The sequence below is a fragment of the Nannospalax galili genome, unplaced genomic scaffold (assembly GCF_000622305.1).
Source record: "Nannospalax galili isolate Female #2095 unplaced genomic scaffold, S.galili_v1.0 scaffold663, whole genome shotgun sequence".
Classification (NCBI taxonomy): Eukaryota; Metazoa; Chordata; class Mammalia; order Rodentia; family Spalacidae; genus Nannospalax; species Nannospalax galili.
The window spans coordinates 392,991-414,372 of NW_008351881.1; the positions used below are offsets into that span (position 1 = coordinate 392,991).

At 40.3% G+C, this 21,382-nt stretch overlaps 1 protein-coding gene across 39 annotated transcripts in view; it reads right to left on the reverse strand.

The window, feature by feature from the left end:
- Ptprd (protein tyrosine phosphatase receptor type D) overlaps positions 1-21,382 on the reverse strand; it is a 547,004-nt gene that overhangs the window by 45,378 nt on the left and 480,244 nt on the right. For all 39 annotated transcript variants that reach the window (XM_029553923.1, XM_017802123.2, XM_017802122.2 and 36 more), the window contains 2 exons: positions 10,332-10,451; positions 9,720-9,874 (listed from right to left, as the gene is read on the reverse strand). In XM_029553923.1, the coding sequence (XP_029409783.1) occupies positions 9,720-9,874; positions 10,332-10,451 (275 nt within the window). The remainder of the gene's footprint in view (positions 1-9,719; positions 9,875-10,331; positions 10,452-21,382) is intronic.

Below are 21,382 nucleotides of genomic sequence, written 5' to 3' on the forward strand. Positions count from 1 at the left end.
AAATAAAATAATGAGCTTTCCAGGAATACTTTCTCCTAAAATCAAAGACGAGGAATTTCAAGAACCTGGAAGCTTGTGCAGGGGGTCGGACATCATGATCCTCTTTCCTTCCACTCATCTAAGCTGGTACCTTTGGCTTCTGCTTAACAATAAGAAATGGGAAGTCACTAAGAAACACACTGTGTAAGGGACCCCTGGATGCTACTGATTTGAACTGCCAAAACACTGGATGTCATACAGAGCATGAACACAAAGCAAGCGACTCATATCCTGGCAAAAAAGACTAGCATTTATCACCAGTGAAGCACAGGGCCCTGAAAACAAGTCACTTTGGGGGCTAAAGATTTATTGCAGCAATTCTGCAATGGTGCAAAAATATTTTTGGAACACCTTTTTGGCAGTAAAGAGCCTGTGGCCTGTTTCTTTGAATTCACTAATGGTAGAACATCTTTGTCCTTTAGAGTGGATTTTTTTCCATGCCAAGAGATGTCTAGAGCCAAGTATTTGGTTTTTATGGTAGAGTACAGCTGAATGATATTTTAAGTAATGAGTCATTTTCTTTCTATGATTTAAAAGGTAATATTTAAGTATAACTCATAAGGACTTCTCCAAGTGTTTTAAGGCAAATGCCATTTCAAAGAGATTGTGTAGCGAGTGAAAGCTGTGGGAATAAATAATGTTGCCACAATGGAGAATCACTCCTTAAAGTACAGTAGTAGTTCTCAACTGGAACAGATTCTGCCCAGAAAGAGACATTTGGCAATATCAGAGGACACTTTTGACAGCCTTGACTGGCGTGAGGCATGCCACTCTCATCGAGTGGACAAAGGCCAAGGATGGCTTTTCAACAGACTACATGTACAGGACAATTTTAAACAGACAGGATGTCCAGGACAACATTCTCAGCAATAGGTGTGTTGCCAAGAGTGGTGGAGTCAGACACTTGGTCTTATAGAAATAATCCATTCCAGTAAGTTAAGTTTATAGTGAAGTGAAATAACTCTTATAGTACTTATAAATGTTCTGGCAATCTAGACTAATAAATATTTCTAATATATTTTCTAATCTAAGTCACAAACTGCTTAGAACTCAAATTTACGTTTCTGAAAATGTGATATTTTAAAAAAATATTAACAGCCATTAAGTCACTATTTTGTGTATAGTGTTGACATCATAATCATAAAACACCAGTAACTGCAAATATTACTTGTTTTTATTTGTCAACTATCTGGCTAGTTAATAATTTTACATAAATTTTATTTGCTCTATAAATAACATTTTGAAGGAAATACTGTTGGTATCCTTATCTTTCTGGTCAGCACACTGAGGCTGAAAAAGGCTGACTGACTTGGTCACAGCCAGGACACAGTGAATGGTTTTGCTGGAGTATGCGGTCTGGTAGAATGACTTCAAGTGCACTGACTTCATCCTTATACCCCACAGAGCATGTCTGTTGCGGCTGACTCACATTAGTATAATATAAATTGGGAAAACAGCATGCTCAAAGGTTTTCAAGAGAGCAGAAAGCACAGATTCTCATCCAGAATTTGCTTCTAGTTGGGCATATGTTCACAGAAGACTTCTTAACTTTTCTAAGCCTCAACGTTTTTATGTATAGTGTGAGGACAGTGATGATGCACATCTATTATGAGAACAAACAATGGAGAGATGGCCTGAAAATGCCCGCACTCCTACACAAAAGTGAGCTCTTTGCTCTTCCTACCCATAGAATGGAGACAGGAGCATGATCGTTCCACAGCGTCCCATGAAAGGACCTTCACAGTACAGCCCTGATATCCAACTCTGCAGTTCAGGTGTCTTACACTGTAGGCCACATCCCTATACTACTGTTTCCATGTCTGAAATGTGGCTTTTCTAACAGAACTTTTACTTTATCGGGCAGCTGTAGTGTTACTCTGTCCCCCAAATACCCTTTCAACTTTGAGTTTTATACTTTCTACCTAAGGGAGACATTGTGTAATTCCTTTTTTAAGCTGTCTTTTGGTACAATTAAGGTTTTTTTGTAAAATTATGCAATCAAAATATTGGAGACTCAACTTCCTGTTATTTATTTCCATGTTGCTTATTTTAGTCATTTGGGTTTTGTACAGAATTAAGTGTATGTTAAGAACAGAGCCTGGGATCACAGGTTCCATATGGTACAATTATGTTCCTCTACCTTAACATGTTTCAGTAAATATGGACATAATTTGTATATTCCACCCCCATCTTCTCTTTTCTACTTTTATTTATACAGCAATAAATCCCAGGTTTAAGGAGGAGCTGAATCTAGGCTTTCAGCTTGTCAACATCACAGAAAGATCATCTGCTTTGGCAAGAATATGGGCTCTGATCATAAGAAACATTTGAATGGAACACTGGAAGGAATAATGAATGGAATTTAGAATTAATGGTTAAAAATGCATTAACCACATTTCTGTTGCACCTGTAGCATCTTTGGGTGACAAGGCATTTTACTTTTCTACTTATGTGCAATACTTTCCAGAATTTTTGGCCTTGGAAAAGCTATTTTCTTCTATACTGAGTCCATTTTAGGTATACATGGTTATTTGTGAAGAACTAGATGGTTCCTTGCATGTGTTTTCATAAGCAAAGTGGAAAACTAACATGAAGATTGAGTTTTAGGCTTCTTTCCAAACTCAAATATGTGAATTCTTAAATGTGTGTGTATGTATGTGTGTGTTCGTGTGTATAAATGTGGGCACATGTGTATATGCAGGTATATGTACACGTGTGTGGAGGTCAGAGGACAACTTCAAAATCATCTACAGGAATGCCATCCACCTCTTCGAGATGGGGTCTCTCATAGGCCTGGAGAGGTAACTAATTACGCTAGACAACCTGGCCAGTGAGCTCAGAGATCCTCCTGTCTCTGGCACACAGCACTGGGACTGTAGGTGTGCACCACTATGCTTGACAATTTTTATGTGGATTCTTGGGATCGAACTCACATCCTCATACTTGCAAGGCAAGCACTTGATCCACTGAGCTCAGCTAATCATGTGATATTTTTATTGGAGCACCTTCAGAGATTCATTTGTATTTCCAGAACATTATTAAGTATATCTGGCTTGTAATTCATTCTAATTTTGAATCTGGAATCTGGGTTGATTCAAGAATCTTAAAGATTTCTATGACCTTCAGGATGTATATTTTACTGTTCTTAAGACTGCTTAATGCCGGCTTCTAGGGGTGGAACACACATCTGGTACTGTAGACCAGACCAACCTACTGTGGCAGGGGAGGATATAGGCCCCAGTGGGAAGCAACTGAAATTCTTTTGTTAGATGGATATGATGCACATGCTAAAGTACTGTCCAAGTGTTTGTGTTTACACACATAGGTTATTATAGCAGCCACTGTTTAGATGTTCTTGCTTCTTGCTGTTTGTGTTTTTTATAGTAGATGGAATCCCACTAAAATGGGCCAATAGCCCATGGAAAACTGATGATGCAGAGACCCAAAAGTTCAGTGCCTTGCCACAATAGGAGAAAGATCATCCCACACCTACCACCCCCTCCAAGGCTCAGGGACTTTTGCAGAAGAGGTTGGGAGAAAGAATGTAAGAGCTGGAGGAAGGGGTGGAGTGTTCCCTGGAAGTGTACTCTGACCACTATGCTGGCAAACTAGACCCATCTCCTTCCCATGCTCATCAAGGAGTCGAGGGGGGAGTCAGTTACCTCTCTGACCCAATCAGTCAACCTTAGCTGCATGTGAGGGAGGGGCTAAGGATATATAAGCCGAGAATGCCAGGAGGCACCTCTCACCATTTTCTGAGGCTGTCAGGAAATCACAGGATTTATATTTGAGTGTGGACTTTCCAGTGCAGCCATAAATGGGGGGCACACACTTCTCTGTAAATAAACCCCCATCCTATGTTCTATTAAAAAAAATGGCAGGTGAGAGGGATCTGACTAGACTGCAAGTGGATGGACTTGCACTGGGGAATGTCTGGGGACACTGACTTGACACAGTGGACCGTAACACCCAGGACAGAGTATATGGGTTCCAGTGGGGGAGCTATGGTAGGGTTCTGGTGGGGATGGATATAGAAAGATGATTCAGATTGTTTGGGATATTCTGTATGAAATACAACAAAATTTAATAAAAATAAATTTTTAAAAAAGAAAAATTCAGGGGTCTTGAGCTCTCTTTCACAGATATTTATTCATAAATGAATGCATTTCCTATGAAGGAAAACTATTTTTCTGATATTAAAAAATATAATTCAAAAGTACTATGGGTCTGGGATCTGTAACTGAGTCAAAGAAATTATATGTTCATCCCAATTTATTAATTCCTAGCAAGCCAAACACTTAGCGCAAATGAACAGTTCGTCTATCCTTTTGGGACCAGAAGATAAAATTTATAGAATATGCTCAAAGTTTTAAAACTTTGCCAGGTATATGAGCATAACCATCCAAAGCCAGACTACTTTATAAAGGGTCATGAAAGAAAAGATGAAAAGCTCAGATTTCCTCATAAGGGTGCTGAGAAGCCCAGTGTGACAAGGTCTGTGTGTTCTTAAGAGCATCATTTATGAGAGTTCAGTGCTTTCCATGATATTCTATAGCCATAGCATTAAAATGTTCTCTGTTGCTGATACAAGTCTGATAGAATTACTATGGAAGAAAACATTAACAATCTTTAAAGTATTCTATTAGGTATTTGGATATTTATTAAAATCTATTAAGATGGGTGACTGCTGTCATTCTAATATTTCAGTAGTTCTGATTTGGTTAAAGTTTTCTCTCTAGAGTTTTACAAATACATAACTTATTATATACACATATAATTATCTATCTATCTATCTATCATCTGTCTGTCTGTCTGTCTAGCTATCTATCATCTATCTTAAAACTAAATAATAAGGGACTGACAGATGGCTTAGTGTTTAAAATAACTGGCTGCTTGTACAGAGAACCCAGGTTTGGTTCCCTGCATCCACATGGCAGCTAACAGCTAACGACCAACCTTATTAACTCCAGTTCCAGGGTATCTGACACCTTTTCCTCCATGTGCATTGCACACATGTGGAGCATTATATCCATGCAAGCAAAATACTCATATACATACAATAAAAGTCTGAAACCTCCATAATGAATATATTGAGAATTTAATATTGCATACTTCTGTACCAATTCATATCACTCCATTTAGTTACAAAATTCTTGCTGCTATGAGTAGTGATACCATATTTTATAATTAAAGAAATAGAGGTGGGGCTGCAGAGATGGCTCAGTGGTTAAGAACACTGACTTTTCTTGCCCAGGACCTGGGTTCAAATTACAGCACCCACATGGCAGCTAACAACTGTCCATAACTCCAGTTCCAAGGGATCTGACAGCCTCTTTTGTCTTCCACAGGCATTGCACAGCACGGGTGCCCTTACATACATGCAGATATAACAATCATACACAAAAATAAAAATAATAAATAAAATATTTTGAAAAAGAATCAGAGGCTAACAGAAATGAAATAATTTCCCCTAAAGCACAAAGCTAGGGAGTAAACAGTCAGCCTTTGTCCAGGCAGACTCTCTCTACGGTGCCTTCAGCTTAGAGTCAGATGCTCCTTCTTCATCTTTGGAGGAGACATTCTCTATTTCATCTTTTGACTTGACACTCTGAGTCTTGTGTGTGCTTGTTTCACCCCTGGCAATTCCTTTCTGTAAACTGACTGTTAAAATTTCCTTTATTTAATGGCTCTTATTACTTGGAACAGGCAAGTGAATTTTGTGGCTACTCCTAGACATCTCTTAAATTGTCTTCCTTTCTTACTGGATCTGTTCGGTAGGTTTGATGGATTTGCTGTGAGTTTATCACTACCTTTTTTTGTATAGAGAAAAAAATGTGAACACATAATAAGATGAACAAAAGCATGAAATACAGTGTTGATGTTCCAGAATATTTTTGTGATCATTTGTTACATGATCATGGTGATCAGTACCATTTGGTGACTTAACTACTGTGGCTTTCTGTGTAGTTTCTGCTGCTTATGGATCATTTCAAACCAACATTTCTGGGGTTTAACCTAACTAATTTGAATAATTACTATTTTTTTTTGGTCTTTTTGAGACAGGGTCTCCCTGTAGCCCCAGCTGTCCTGGAACTCACTATGTAGACCAGGCTGGCCTTGAACTCACAGAGATCCTCCTGCCTCTGCTTCCCGAGTGTGAATAATTACTATTTTAATCGTGATAATTTGCTGCTCTGTCAGCAGTTGATACTTTCAGGTGTCAACATTTGTGCATACAGGTCAGTCATCCTTGGTGATTGGATGCTGACTATTTGACACTGCTTCTCCTAAACAATCCAAGCTTCTTAACAGACAGTAAGTCACCTGAGAGGAAAGAGACAGTTTCTCAGAGCTCAGTAGATACTGCATCTTTCTTTCTTTCTTTTAATTTTATTTACTATTTTTTTATTTTATGTGTATGCATGTATTGCCTGCATGTAGGTAAGTGCACCAGTGTCATGCAATGCCCGTGGAAGACAGAAGAGGCTGTCCGATCCCCTGTAACTGGAGTTACAGACAGTTGTTAGCTGCCATGTGGGCACTGGGATTTGAACCTGGGTCTTCTACAAGAACAGTCAGCATTCTTAACTGCTGAGCCATCTCTCCAGGCCCCATACTGCATCTTTTGCTTACTGTTCTAAAGTTGCAACCACATTACTTCTATCAATAGACCTACTCTGTTGTTCTGTTTCAATACTCAGCTTCTCCAGCGCCTCCAGCTCAGCCTTTCAAATGTCAGCAGCTGTTAGCTTTGCACATCTGTCCTTCATACATATGTGTCATTACACTTTGTTCCCATTTATTCCCTCCCATGGCTCTCCCCACTTCTAGTTGTTTTCTTATGTCTCTAATCTAAAGAAAGGGAAGCACATTTTTTGAGATGAAAGATGCTATATTTCTTATCATTTTTATTTATCATTGCATTGTGTGAGAGGTACACAATGTGTAGGTGTGTGGGTGCATGTGGCACAGTGCACCTATGGAGATCAGAGGACAAACTTTGAGGAGTCAGTTCTCTCTTTCCATCTTTATATGAGTTTTAGGGGTCAAATTAAGTTACTAGGCTTGAGTGGAAGGCAACAGCCATCGCCATCTTACCAGCCCCCAAATGATGCTGCATTTCGAATGTAATGCAAATGCTGTTTTCCAGTAGAAACTTCCAATTACTTTTCTCTAATTTCTATTCATATTATTTTGCATGTATAATTCTCTCTTTTTTTCTCTCTCTCTTTATGTGTATAAGAGAGAGAGAAACGGAGAGCTAGAGAAAGACAGACAGAAGAGAGGGACTTTCTTTTCGGCATAAAGCATGTGAAAGGCAGTTCTGCTGAGCCTGTATTTCCTGAAAAAATTTTGCCATTTGCTTGTGTGATTTTTTTAATGTATTTTTATTTGTGTGTGTGAATGCAATGCCTACATGTAGATAGGTGCACCTTTGTCATGCAATGCCTGCAGAGGTCAGATCCTCTCGAACTGGAGTTACAGATGGTTGTTAGTCAACATGCGGGTGCTGGGTATCAAACCCAGCTCCTCTAGCAAGAACAGCCAGTGCTCTTAACCACTGAGCCGTTTCTTCATCCCAGCTTGTGTGATTTTTTAAAAAATGTATTTGATTTATTATTTTTATTTTGTGTGTATGAGTGTATTGCCTCCATGTAGGTAGGTGCACCCATGTTGTGTAGTGCACGTGGAGGTCAGAAAAGGGCATTGGATCCCCTGGAAATGGAGTTATGGATGCAGCTGTCAGTAGTCATGTGGGCATTTGGAACTGAACCCAGGTCCTATGCAACAGCAGCCAGTGCTCTTAACTGCTAAGTCAGCTCTCACACAGCCCCATTTTTGTGATCTTTATAATCACGTTCAACTCATACCAACTGGGGTCATGATGTCACCAGCTACACTGGCTATTTGAAGCCTATGAAATGGTTTATTTTTGGGCACACAGGACATGATCTGAAACTAACAAGGCAGGATGTAGAAATCTGCTTTCATGATGCAAAACCACTTGTTAAATTAATAAAAAGCATTTTTCTGTTTACTAATCATAAAGTACAGCTGACATCCAGTCCTCAGAGGACCCCCCCCCCATGTATTCCTGGGCTGGAACCAGATTAAAAGGGATGAGGTTAATTGTGCCACTGCCTTCTAGCTGTTAGGACTTGGGCTAACCCTGAGTCTTCTCACACATCCCCTGACCCAACACTACAACACTATTAGGAGCATTACACAAAGCATGAGGGAATGCTTCGGAATTATAAAGTGCGGACATAAATGTAAGGTTTGTGTCCAGAGAGATATTACTGTGTTTGGAATTTTCTGGGACACTGTTTGCTAATTCCCACTGTAGTTTGGATGGGCCAGGTGAGTTTTATGGAGTTTTATTTTTCTCTGTTTAAAAAAATAGTCCTGTGGGGCTGGAGAGATGGTCCAGTGGTTAAGAGCATAGACTGCTCTTACAGAGGACCCCGGTTTGATTCTCAGCACCCAATGGCGGCTAACAACCCTCCATAACTCCAGTTCCAGGGATCTGATGCCTTCTCTGACTTCTGCAGGCATTGTGTGACATGGGTGCACTTACACACATGCAGGCAATAAACTCATACACATAAAACAATAAATTTAAAAAAAAGAGTCCTGACTTGAGGGTTTATTATGTTATGCTATAATATGGTATAAAACAGTTATTCTATTATTATATGATATAAGTGGGTTCATAGCATATTTTTCTTGTCTTTATTATAAACTTTCATACTCTAATTTGATTCACTTGTTCAAGAAGTCACACTTAATTTCTTCCATTAAAAAGCACTATTATGAAGTCGTGTGAGCTATATATAGGCAAAGGCGGTAAAGGTAAAATAGAACAGAGTATGTAGTATGGAATCTACAGAACTTGATCACATGCCTTGAGTAGTCTGTGACTAATGATACTTGAGAGGAACTCTGGCATCTGGAAGAAATCAGCTTAATATTAAAAATGTATGAATACTTACACATAATAGGATCTGAATGGTGATCTAGAGGATGGTAGTCAGAATTAAGTGAAATTATAAGTTACATATTTCAAGAGAAATACAGTTTATTATCTTGATGTACAGAGTACAGCTTCTTCTGAATTATAGGTCTGTGAATGCATATTTTTAAATAAACTTAAAAGTTAAAGTTAGAATATTGAATGATCTATCTTTTAAAATAAGACATTGTCCCTGAGAGCTTGTGTGATTGCAACATGATTTTGTTCCACATTTTCTACCCTAAAGTAGAAATGTTCTATCAGTTCAGCCCATAAGAGCTTGTTGAACAATCCATATAGTTTTTTAAGAATATTCTTTCATAAAGAAGCTAAACTGTGAGCCTGATCATAAGGTTAACATTTATTCTCTTCCATTTTATGGCCATATATACATTTAATTTTGTGTTTACCCATATATTTTTCCTAAAAGAGAAAACACTGATGGATTGTGCTATTTGCAGGGGATTATGCTTCCCTATCAAGTCCTTTGCACTAATGTTAGGAGACGTCTCATTTAGCAAGAGAGACCTGCATGACTCATAAAGGTATTTACCATCTCAGAGTATCAACCAGGTACAAAGAAAAGATTCAACTGAGTAATTTGAAGTTCTGGTTCCCAAAAATCCTGCGAGCAACGAATAAAACAAATACGCTCCATGGTCCTTACCTGCAGTGCACAACCATTGGACCTGCATCAGGAGGGTTACAGGCTTTGACTCTCCGTAAAAAAGCTAGGAAAGGTGTGGGGTGCTCTGGGACGCCGTGATCTGGCCAGGCGGTGAACTGGAATTGTCTCACTTCTCTCTTCTCACTTGAACCATTCTGTGACACAGGAACACTGGCTCAGACTTTTTTTCCTAATCTTAGGTGGGAACACTAACATGAGCTTTCTTAATTTCTTCCCCTTACCTATACCTTCGAAGACACACTTCCTAGAGATACAAGCCCTAAACTATTCCTAAATGACCAGTCTATTTCAGGAAGACAACATTTTCAGGTGAAAAGCACTCCCTGACTTTGGTAGCACACCAGGAGTGCTCCTGTTTTATTTTACAGAAAGAACTAGTTCTTACATTTGCTGAAAACTTTGTTAACAGTACAAGTTTCACAGTTACTAGTAAACCACTAGACCAGAGAAAAAATTCTGGGCGATAATGCAAGAATTATCTCATTCCTCACTGATGCCAGTGGGATAAAGAGTTATGTGAAGGCTCAAGAGATTCCATTTCTTTAAATAATGGAAGAGAAACAGGCGGGGGAAAGAAGAAAAAGAGCAAACCTTATAAAGTGCAAACGTTCGAACACAGTACGTGGCCAGCTCCACGGTATCCAGTAGCGTCACTTGGACCAGCCCGTGAGTTTCTGTCCCTCTGCTGGGCCAATACTGGTCACATTTCACCTAAAGACAGAAGCGACACATTGAGGGCAGATACTCATCAGCTCTTCTGTTAGCTCCGCTTTGAGATGCTACAGCTTTTCTGCATTTCATTTTATGTTGATCTTTTTCTGGCATGCATTCTTGTTATCCCAATATATGAAAATGACTGCTCTCATGCCAATAGAAACCACATTTTTCAAGCTGGTAGGAATATTAGGCAGATTCAATTTTCTGGGAGAAAAATAAGTTGCAGATTGTTGTTGAATAAAATAAGAAGAGAGATACTTGAAACTTCAGAGTACATGGGGAAAAGACCACATTTTGTCTTGGATAGACACTATGATTCACATCAGAAAGAGTACACTTAGACACTTAAACTACATCACAAGACAGTCCTCTTCTATCAAGATTTAAAAGGCATACACTGTACCATTATGCATTTCACAACTTACAAATATGCTTGTTTAAAGAAAAATAGAAATAATTTGAAAAATCTATCAAAGTATAACAGAATAAGATTAGTTTTTAAAAAATACAAGATAAATGGTATTTGTATCAAAACAAATGAAGTTTGTAGCATCTAAGGGAAAAATCTCTATCTGTCCTTTAATATGGTTTTGGAGTGTCATAACAGCAGTGAAAGTTTAAGGAATAAAACTCATTAATTTGAGCTGAATAATCTACCATTTACACGTGAGTGGAACAAGGCATATAAGAAGTGTTCAACCCAATTAGTTTAACATGTGATAAAGAATAATTCCATGTCTACAGTAAGCCATGACTTTACTGAATGTGCCCATTGGGCATTAAAAGGCATAATGTAAAATGACAACAGCACTGTATTTTCTAGTGAGAAAATATTGTTCCTTTCTGTCACAGATGAAAAGAAAAGTGGAGGTGATTTTTAACTGAAATCAAATGATATATAGCACTGGAGGTAAGGAGGGCCACTAGCGCTGGTAGAACTTTCACTTGAAAAAAAGAAAGAACAGAGTAATCTTCAAACTAAACAAAGGCGGTAAGTCATTATTCTCAGATATTCCAGAACTTTTTTATCTAGTGAATAGAATTATTAGATAATTATGTGCTTTTCTGCTTAATAAACTATTAGCAGCATTCTGTGGCTAACACATCAATCTGACCTGCAGTAAGTGTCCCCTCTAGAACTAAACTGCCTCTGTGTAGATACTGGACCTTCTAAGAGGGAGAGGTTGCATCTACTAAACAATTTTGTTGACAAGGAAAAGGAGGAAGAAACTTTACTAAGTATTTATTTATTCAGGATGCCTGAAACTGAATTCATGAGCTTTGGTTCTTCTGCCTTTCTTTCAATGGTAAAACCACACAGAATCGCTACTTTGGTGGAAAACAAACAAAAGTGGTTCAATGTAAGATGAAAAAGAATGTGTCTGAATAGTGCTAAACTACTTTGTATGTTTTCCATGTACACAGAATAATCTAGAGTTTTTAGTTCTACCATATGTTGTAACTCAAGGAGAAAACACAGAGGAAAGACAGTTCTTTGAGGACAAGACTGACAAGCATGGTTGAACACACCACGCCCTCTGACCATCTGTTAAACCCAGACCACAGGTGACAAATTTAACAAAGACAACTAGTTGAAAGGAACCAATACTATTTAAGTAGCAATAATCCATATGGGGAAAAACACACCAAAATGAGACCAAACACTTCTTTTGAAAGCTTGAAATACATGTCAAGTTGATGTCTCACTGAGGTGGATAAAAGTAACTCTGTGGGTGTCAGCTGTGGGTGAGCAGTGTACGTGTCAGCTCAGTGGCAATGGCGGTGATACGCTCTTTCTAGTGGTTACGCAGCACACAGAGGGGCTTCCTTCTCTACTTCTTTCTCTACTTAGCGTCCACAGTGCACAGACTCACCTGGGTTCACAGGGCTAAACTCGAGAGCTTGCATTTAGTGACAAATACTGCTTTAAGGTTTTCATTTTTGGCTGTCTACTAAACAAGCATTTTCTAATTTCTATATTAGAGAATATGAAGTGTATGAAGAAGGTTCCAGAGAGTTACTGTATGTTAGGTTTCATGCATAGAGCTGAGTAGTGACAATGGAGGCAGCTTCCGGTGAGTGCCTATGAAGCAGAAGGCAGTAGCCATTGAGCACAAATTTAGAACTTTCCCCCCATTATTATTATTATTATTATTATTATTATTATTATGTCTTTTTGAAACAGGGTCTCCATGTCCCAGCTGGTCTGGAACTTACTATGGAGGCTGGCCTCCATCACACAGATACACCTGCCTCTGCCTTCCAAGTGCTGAGAGCCATCACACCAAGCACTGACACTTTCTAAAATTTGATTTGAGGTGGCTAAAAGTGGCTCCTAGGAGATTCATGGATGGTCAGGTATAAAGCTCACTGCACAATGAGAACGCTGCTTTTCTCTTCCCATGATCAAGCCTTCTGCCTGATCTGCAAAATGGTACAATATCTCTAGCATTACAGGGAGGCTGCCAGAATGGAAGATGAGCCTTCTACATTACCAAAAGCCAGAAAAGTCCACTGCTCATACACAGCCTGGCTCTGGCTCTGGCATCTCTCTCTCTCTCTCTCTCTCTCTCTCTCTCTCTCTCTCTCTCTGTCTCTCTCTCTCTCTCCCTCCCTCCCTCCCTCCCTCTCATAAACTGTCTTTGTCACTCAGATTACAAAACAAAGGAACCTGCTATTAATCTCAGTAGGTGTTGATTCATTCTGGGCTTTCTATGTGCAAGGTGTTAGCAGCTGTGGGATCACCAAAGAAATGAGACAGTCCCTGCCCTCAGTCTACCAGTTTTAATGACGAAGGAGGGAGGTATGTTTAGACCCGCTTCTTGAATTTAATTGTGAAATTCCAGACAACTCCCTTAATCTATCTTACCCCCAGTCTGTAGCAAGAAGAGACTATGTTAGCTGTTAGATTAGACAGGGGTTGGCAGTCTTAGTGGTCACTGATGATGGCCTCTCATAAGGAGCTCCGGACCTTGCATTTCTTTGGCAACAGATACATTTTTGAGATATGGAAGCATCACAATTGTCCCTCCCCACAATGGAAAATACCACTTGAAAGGAAACCAGAGGCATTCAGTCCTTCATTAAGATTTGAAATATCAGGATGAGTATGCCTTACTCAGGAAGCAGAGATAAGCAGATTCTTTGAGCCTGAGGTCAGCCTGGTCTACATAGAGAGTTCCAGGACAGTCATGGTTACCTAGGGAGACCCTGACTCAAAAGAGAAAAAAAAAATAGAAAAGATCTGAAAGTCTCACATGACAGGGAAGGTATTGTGGGTGACCATTAAGGGCAGGCTATTCTTCCATGTAAAAAGAATGAGGTCCAGGGGCTGGAGACATGGCTCAGCAGTTAAAGGCACTGGCTATTTTTGCAGAAGACCAGGGTTCCTATCAGCACCCACATGGCAGTTAACAGCCATTTGAAACTCCAGTTCCAGGGGCTCTGACGCCCTCATCTGTCCTTCATGGGCATTGCACAACCCAGATGCACTTCATGCAGGGATAACACTCATACACATAAGATAAAAATTTTAAAAATTTCAAAAAAGAATGAGATATGAGTTCGATCTCTGGCCCTGGGTGGAGGTAGAACATTCTAAACTGTGCCAAAGATGACAAAACACTACTGCCCATCTCTTTAATAGTTAATCAAGAGGGCCTGTCAATCACCTGGCCAGGAGACCACCCCACAGGAAAGCAGGCACATCTGAAACATAGGAAAGAGGTGGGTGGAATAATTACCTCCTAATGAGGTAGCACTTCTGATGCCCAGGAGCTCCTTTCTGGATGCTGTTTTCCACCCAGCCTCACTGCCAGGCCCTCCCACTTTTCTGCGTTGTCTCAGTGTAACTTTCTTTTTCCCCCTTTTTGTCTCTTTGGATGCCAGTGAAATCCTAAGCATGTTTGTCCTGACACTCTAGACTTTCTTATTCGTTATCAAAAGGCCGTGGTCCACCTCTTGTGCCATGCAACTGCTCACAGACTTATCTTTAGTTCAAAAAGCACGGTTTTCTGCCTTCTCTATACCCCTTCTGCTAGCAGCTGCTGGGATTTACAGCTTGCCCTGTTGTCTTTCTCTTCAACTAATGAAATTATCCTTGAGCTTCAACACACACACACACACACACACACACACACACACACACACACACACAAACCATATAAAATACACTCAAAATAAAACTCCAACACTACACACACACACACACACACACACACACACACACACACACAAACCATTTAAAATACACTCAAAATAAAACTCCATCACTGGACATGTCTGGTAGGAGTCGGGACAGTGTGTGCCATCACCATGCTCTGCAGATATGCTCTCTTGCTGGATCACCTCCACTCCTACTTGGCTTATCCTCATCGTGCTTGGCACCCTGCAGGTATACAGCAAAGGTAGCCAACTTTGTAATTAGTGTTACTGTGGCCTAGGTTGGCTTATTTTTAAATTGCCTGATGTTTTCTGAAAACAAAACCTGCTCATTTCAATTCATTAAGCAAGCATGACAAACCATCGGAATTCTAACTGTAAGCAAACCGCTACTCCAGAAATTTCCAGCATTATTGCTCTAGAATGCATTTACTGCAGGGAATTTTGAGGAGCCAACCTAGGGCAAGAGGTCAAAGCAGGACTTAACGTAAAGCAGACAACAGTAGTCCAGTCATTGTAACTGTCGCTGCGTGACTGCAAATCCATATTGAGTAATCTGGGTTGTAGTAGTCATTGGAGAGTCTGAATATTGTGTTCGAAGTAGAAAACAAGCAAATAAGCATTAGATAACAGAAATCAAAGTTATTTTTAGTACTTCATTTTCAATACTCATTCAGTTAGAGAACCTGAAATTTAGAAAAAGTTTTAAGTAAGTATCAGGGGTATAATGTCCACTTTTTAGTGGACAGAAGATACTGATACTCTGTGAGCAGCTGCATGGCACGGGAGGTGGAAAGGGATCTTTTGACAAAGAATGAGAAAGTCTAGATTGTCAGGACAAACACTTAGGATTTCGTGTGAATTTCTATAAATTATAAGAACTCTGGGTAGTATGGGGTCAACAGCAGATTTGATTAATGTTTTGTCCAATGACTCTGTTCTTTTCCAGCAACAGTGTTATTCTTTGCATTCAACTATTGCATTTGACCAAATATCTTTCCCAGTGGCAAAATATTGTTTCCCCTTTTTGTGTTATCTTTACTGACCACCATTTAGTGGAGGATCAAGAGTCTAACAGAAGTGCAAAATGGGTAATATTGAGACATTAGATACCAAAGCAGTTACAGTCTCTCATATTTACAATCAGAAAGCTGAAAAATACTATTCTTTAGATAATCCAAATTATATATAATAAAACAGCTTACCAGTATATAAACAAACCACTCTCCAACTTTCTAGAACATTTTTTAAGTTAAAAAAAATTATTCTTTTCTGGAAAATCAAGAGCAATGACAATAGCCTGTATTTGTTTTGGGGGTCTTGGAATACCTTCACCAACAATCTGAGGGAAGGCAACCCATACTTGGCATTGGACTTTTCATTTGGCACCTATGGCTTCCGGGATAAGCATAATCCCCTGTGTATTGTAACACACATGTGAGCTTACAAAATGTAGATTATCCCCTCCCAATCCACTTCAGCCTTACCTGCCCACTCCAGGTCCCCTCTCCCCTTCCCCTTTAGATCCCCTGTGTTTTACTTTACTACCTCCTCCTTTCAAGCTCTTGTCCCCAACCCAGAGGTGCTTCCTTTCTGGTTTTCTGGTAGTTTGGTTTGCTTTCTGTTGATGTGATAAAAACAACAGGACCAAAAGCAACTTGGAGAAAAAGGGTTTATTCCATCCTATAGCTAGAATATAGTCTATCATTAAGGAAAAGCAAGGCAGGTCCTCAAGGCAAAAACCTGGAAGCAGGAATGGAGAGCTAACCATGGTGGAATACTACTTATTGGCTTGCTTCCCCTGGTTTGCTGAGTTACCTTGCTTATACAGCACAAACTTCCAGCTTGAAATGCAGCCTGAGATGGCTTTGGACCACTGCTTCTATGTGCTGACCCTGAGGAAATACCTCCCAGATTTTCCTCAATGATGCTGATCTCTTATTAATCACAGCTAATTTTTCAACCCCAGCTAACAAATAAAACACAGAAGTTTTCTTTTCTAGGGATTCTTAACTCAAACGTATCCCAGAAAAGGCCCTTATAGAGTCTCTGCTTTCCTCTGAAACATCCAGGCCTCCATTGTCTGCACAGCTTTCAGCATTATCTTCCAAGTTCTCACAACAGCTAATCAAGTTCTGAGCATTCAGTGGCTTTTCCAGCCTAAAGCTCCACAATCCTCCCATAATCCTCCCCTTAACAATATAATCAGGTTTTTCACTGCAATTTGCCCCTCTCTGGTACCAACTCTGTTCTAGTTTGCTTTCTGTGATAAAACACAGATCAACTTGGGGAGGAAAGGGCTTATTAGACTTAACCGTTACAGTCTATAATTAAAGGAAATCAGGGTAGGAGCTCAAGACAGGAACCTGGAGGTAGAAACTGAAGCAGAGACCATGGAGGAAAGCTACTTACTGGCTTCTTTCCCCTGGCTTTCTCAGCTACTTTCTTGGTCCAGCCCTGCCCGCCCAGGGTTGGTACTGCCCTCAGTGGACTGGGTGCTTCCACATCATCAATCAAGAAAGTGTCACACAGGCATACCAGCAGGCTGATTTGATGGAGAAAATTTCTCAGCTGAGGTTTCCTCTTCCCTGGTATGTCAAGTTGACAACCAAGTTAGGTTGAATCATAACTGGATGCTACATGGATTCTATAGGTATCCCCAGATTAAACACAAACCTAAAGGTTTGATGCTAAGATCCACATATGGCTGAGAGTTTGCAGTATTTGTCTTTGTGAATCTTAGTTATCTCACTAAGAATCTTTTCCAGCTTTACCCATTTGCCTGAAAAATTCATTTTTCTTTATAGCTGAATAAAATTCCATTGCATCCAGGTGCCACATTTTCGTTATCCATTTTTCAGTTGATGGACATCTAGGCTGTTTCTATGTTCTAGCTATTGTGATTAAGCAGCTATGAATGTGGAGGATCATATACCCTTATTGTTGAAGATACCACACACATTGGTCACATGACATGGGGACATCAGGTTGGTATTGACCAGGAGTCTTCCTCCCTGCTGACCAGCTCTCACAGTACTGGAAGGTGCTATGCAGGCTGCTGAGGGGAAAGAGTCATGAACAGTCTAACTCAGCTATGAACTCTATGAACCGCAATAATAACTGGGGTAGCAAGATATGCCCAGGAGGCCAATAGTGGCACAAATGTGAAGGGGGTAGCCATCTACTTTCTGACTGGATTTAAGGTCCACTTCACAGGATAAAATACTGTACTGCCAATCTGGCCAAGAACCCATGGTTTGGAGCTCCCAGCCTAGGTAAACTACTACTATTATTTTGCTAAATGGACACAGTATGAAACACCCCTTTAAATTCCTATCTGTCTATCTGTAGATCAGTGCAGCTCTCAGACCAATCAGTGAAGTTTCTTTGTATGTTGGTTTACACAGAAGCTCCTAACTGGTCAAAGTGTCATGTGGAGGGCTCATGCCCAAATGAAAAATCTGTATCGCACCCCCATGGCTCAGGGACCATAGCAGAAGATGGGGTGGAACGATCATAAGAGCCAGAGGTCAGGGAAGATTGGAGTGAAGTAGTGTCTCTGGACATAACAGGACTGCAGCACTCATGAACTCACAGCTACTGCGGTCACTTGCATAAGACCTGCACAGGATCAAGCCAGTCAACATTCCAGCATGGTGTGTGAAGGGGTTCATGAGCCCCACCCCTAACTGAAGAGCTATGGGAAGTTGATGGCTTCTGGGTAAGTGAGATTCTGTTCTTTTTAAGGGTGTGGCTCCTGGTAGCTTGACTGTGTCCAGTGGGCGGCCCCAATCCCAGAAGTATGTGGATAGCACAAACTGGATTCAATGAGATAAAAAGTAAGAAAAAAGGGGATATTAAGCTGGGGGGTAGGGAGGTAGTGGTGGATCTGGGGAGAATTGGGGGTAAATATTATCAAAATGCATTGTATAAAATCCTTAAAGAACCAATTAAAACATTTACTAAGACAGTTATTTTTTGTTTGATTGCCCTGCTTGATGTTGATACAGAGCGGCTTCCCTGAACTTTGCTGGTGACTTCCACCTTAAACCTAAAGTCATCTTCTCTCAGGCTCTGACACTTTTAGCCAAAAGATAACTCTAAGAGGTCCAGCAGCATTCAGATATCAGCCCCTGTCATATGAGTTTTTGGGTCCTTAGATATTGATCCCTAATTGCTCCTGAGGAGCAGGTGGGTGCCCCCAGTAGCCCCATAGCCTACTCTGCCTTTGGTCTGGCTGTGGTTGCCTTTGAACTAGCTACATTTCCATATCATCCTGACCAAGCAGTACTATTAGATGACTTAGTACTTCAATGCAAAGATAATTTCTGTAGACCAGTCAAAAGAGATGCATTGCAAAACTGTAGCGACCAGTACAACTCTACTTACTGTATTTTAATTGAACATCAGTCTTGCCTGGAATTCTATTGAGAGAAAGCAGAGAAGAAAGCATCCACGGACTAGACCCTAAACATTGGGCAGCAGGGAGATTAATTCACAATGCATAAAAACTTAGAAGTGACCTAACCCAGCCTGGGAGTACTACAGACATAAATGCAGAGACCAAGACAGATTTGCAAAGTCACAAGGAGCGATTCTATCCCCTCCTCCAGTGCAGCTTTTCACATATGTTGTGAGGTCTAATTGGTTTTAAATAGACTCTGGGTCAAAATCCATAGGCTTCCATTCTAAGGGGAAGAGGTGGGAAAGGGAAAGGAAGTGGAGATTCAGCACACCAACCAGTAGTCACTGTCGGGATTCTTTCTCATTTATCTGACTCTGTACTCTGACATGAGAAAAATCAAGAGTGTGGAACTTGGTAGATAAGGTCCCAAACATCCTTTAGGTTGCCAACCCAAGCATCATTCTTTTTGTTACCAGTGTCCTATTTACATGAAGTATCCAGCACTTTCAAAACAATCCCATACATCATGCAGACTCCAAAGGCAATGTTTGTGCTGCAGTTCCTAAGGTTGCTTAAGGAAAGAGCGGTTTCTGTTGTCTTAGATAGGCAGGGCTTGAGGCTACAGTTTGAGAAATTAAATGTTCAAGGCCATTAGTGCTTCCAGTTCTATTTGGAAGAAGACACAGACCTGGCATTTGGAAAGCGTTTGCTCTCCATTAAACCTACTGAACCCTGACAAACCAGAGAGGCCAGGAATTAGTCTGCCACTGGCCACGGCTGGGCTTTCCAAAACCGATAACGACAATGAAAACAATAACACTGCCATTTATAATCTTCAGTGTGATCCTGTCAGATTTTAACCCCAGAGAACTTTACCATCTGAAAACAAGCTCAAGTTTTGTGTTTCTGAAAAAGTAGAAAAATCTGTGACCAGAATCTTTTGCCTTGCTTCTCACTCACAACTTTTCTTATAGTCACAAAACAAAATATGAACCTGTCTCAGTCTCACCCTGATTCTTGGGTAGTTTACAAAGGAAGGACATTTACGAAGTAGAAGAGTAAGCAGTCATGTGGTTGGAAGTGTCTCACTAGCCAAAGGTCAGGTTTGGTAAAGAGATTTTCCTATTCTCTGGCCTAATCAACAATCAAAGTCATGTTAAAACATATGATCTGTACTAGCAATGTATTCTGTCAATTAATTCCCTAATGGGGGGTGGAAAACATAACTTAGATATTTTGAAATTAAACTCAGAATTCCTCAATTCTAGTGCTCCATTTTCAGAATTGACAATTCAAATCGCATTTCATTATTTGGGTGTCAAAAATCTCTCTCCCTACTCCAATGTTCATAGCATTAAGTCTCACCATAACCACAGTTAATCAATTCCCACTTGAAGGCTGGAAAGACAATATAAATAACAATAGTCTCAACTTCCAGCAATGAAGGCAGGCCGACTGTGAGGCCAAATGAAAGACATATCCCCTAACCCTCACCACAGATATCAGCCTCTAATGCTCAGGGTCACTCAAGCTAAGCAGGAGGCTTCCACGTTCCCTCTTTCTTACGGACTTCAAGATGCTAGATAAATTAGAAGAGGGCCAGCCAAAAGCAGACAGATGAAGGGAAAAACAAAAAAGTAGATAATCATTCATAAATAATGGGGTTTTCGGAGCCAGGAATCACCTTGGCAAATGCTACCTCGGAGACTGTAATTCTTCAGGGAGGCTGCCAGCTGCGGGCTCAGTCACCCACAAATCACATCCTTGGAGCTGAAATCCAGCTGCATAGGGTTTACTCTCCTACCAGTGCTTCATTTTTCCCAAACTTTTTCTTCCCTCAGTGTGGTTGCCTGGACCAATCTATGTGCTTATTGGCATGTTATGAAACATGGAAACAATTAGAGACCACAGTGTGGGGCAGAAGAAGGGCTTGCTACCCAACAAATGAACTACACGGAACTTGAGAGGACTTGGCAACTCTAATGGAAACTGGAATAAAACCCACTCAGTATCTTTTATCACCTCACAGTCCACAGTGGCTTTAACTTGATCTGTGAGCCTCAGGCGGCTATCAGCTAAAAACTTCCAGCTTGTAGACTTACTTTTGTTTTGTTTCTTTACATACTCTAGTGAAATTTATATAAACTGGTCAATTTATGCCTATATGTTCAGGGATGGTGTGATGACTAATTTTAATTGTCAATTTGACACAGTCTTCTTAGAGTCTCCATGAGGCATTGTCTAGACCCTCTTGGCTGGTGAGCAAGCCTGTGGGGGGATTACTTTGATTACATTTATTAAAGTGGGAAGAGCAGCACCATCCTCTAGGCAGGGAATCCTGAGCTGTGGAAGAGGGAAA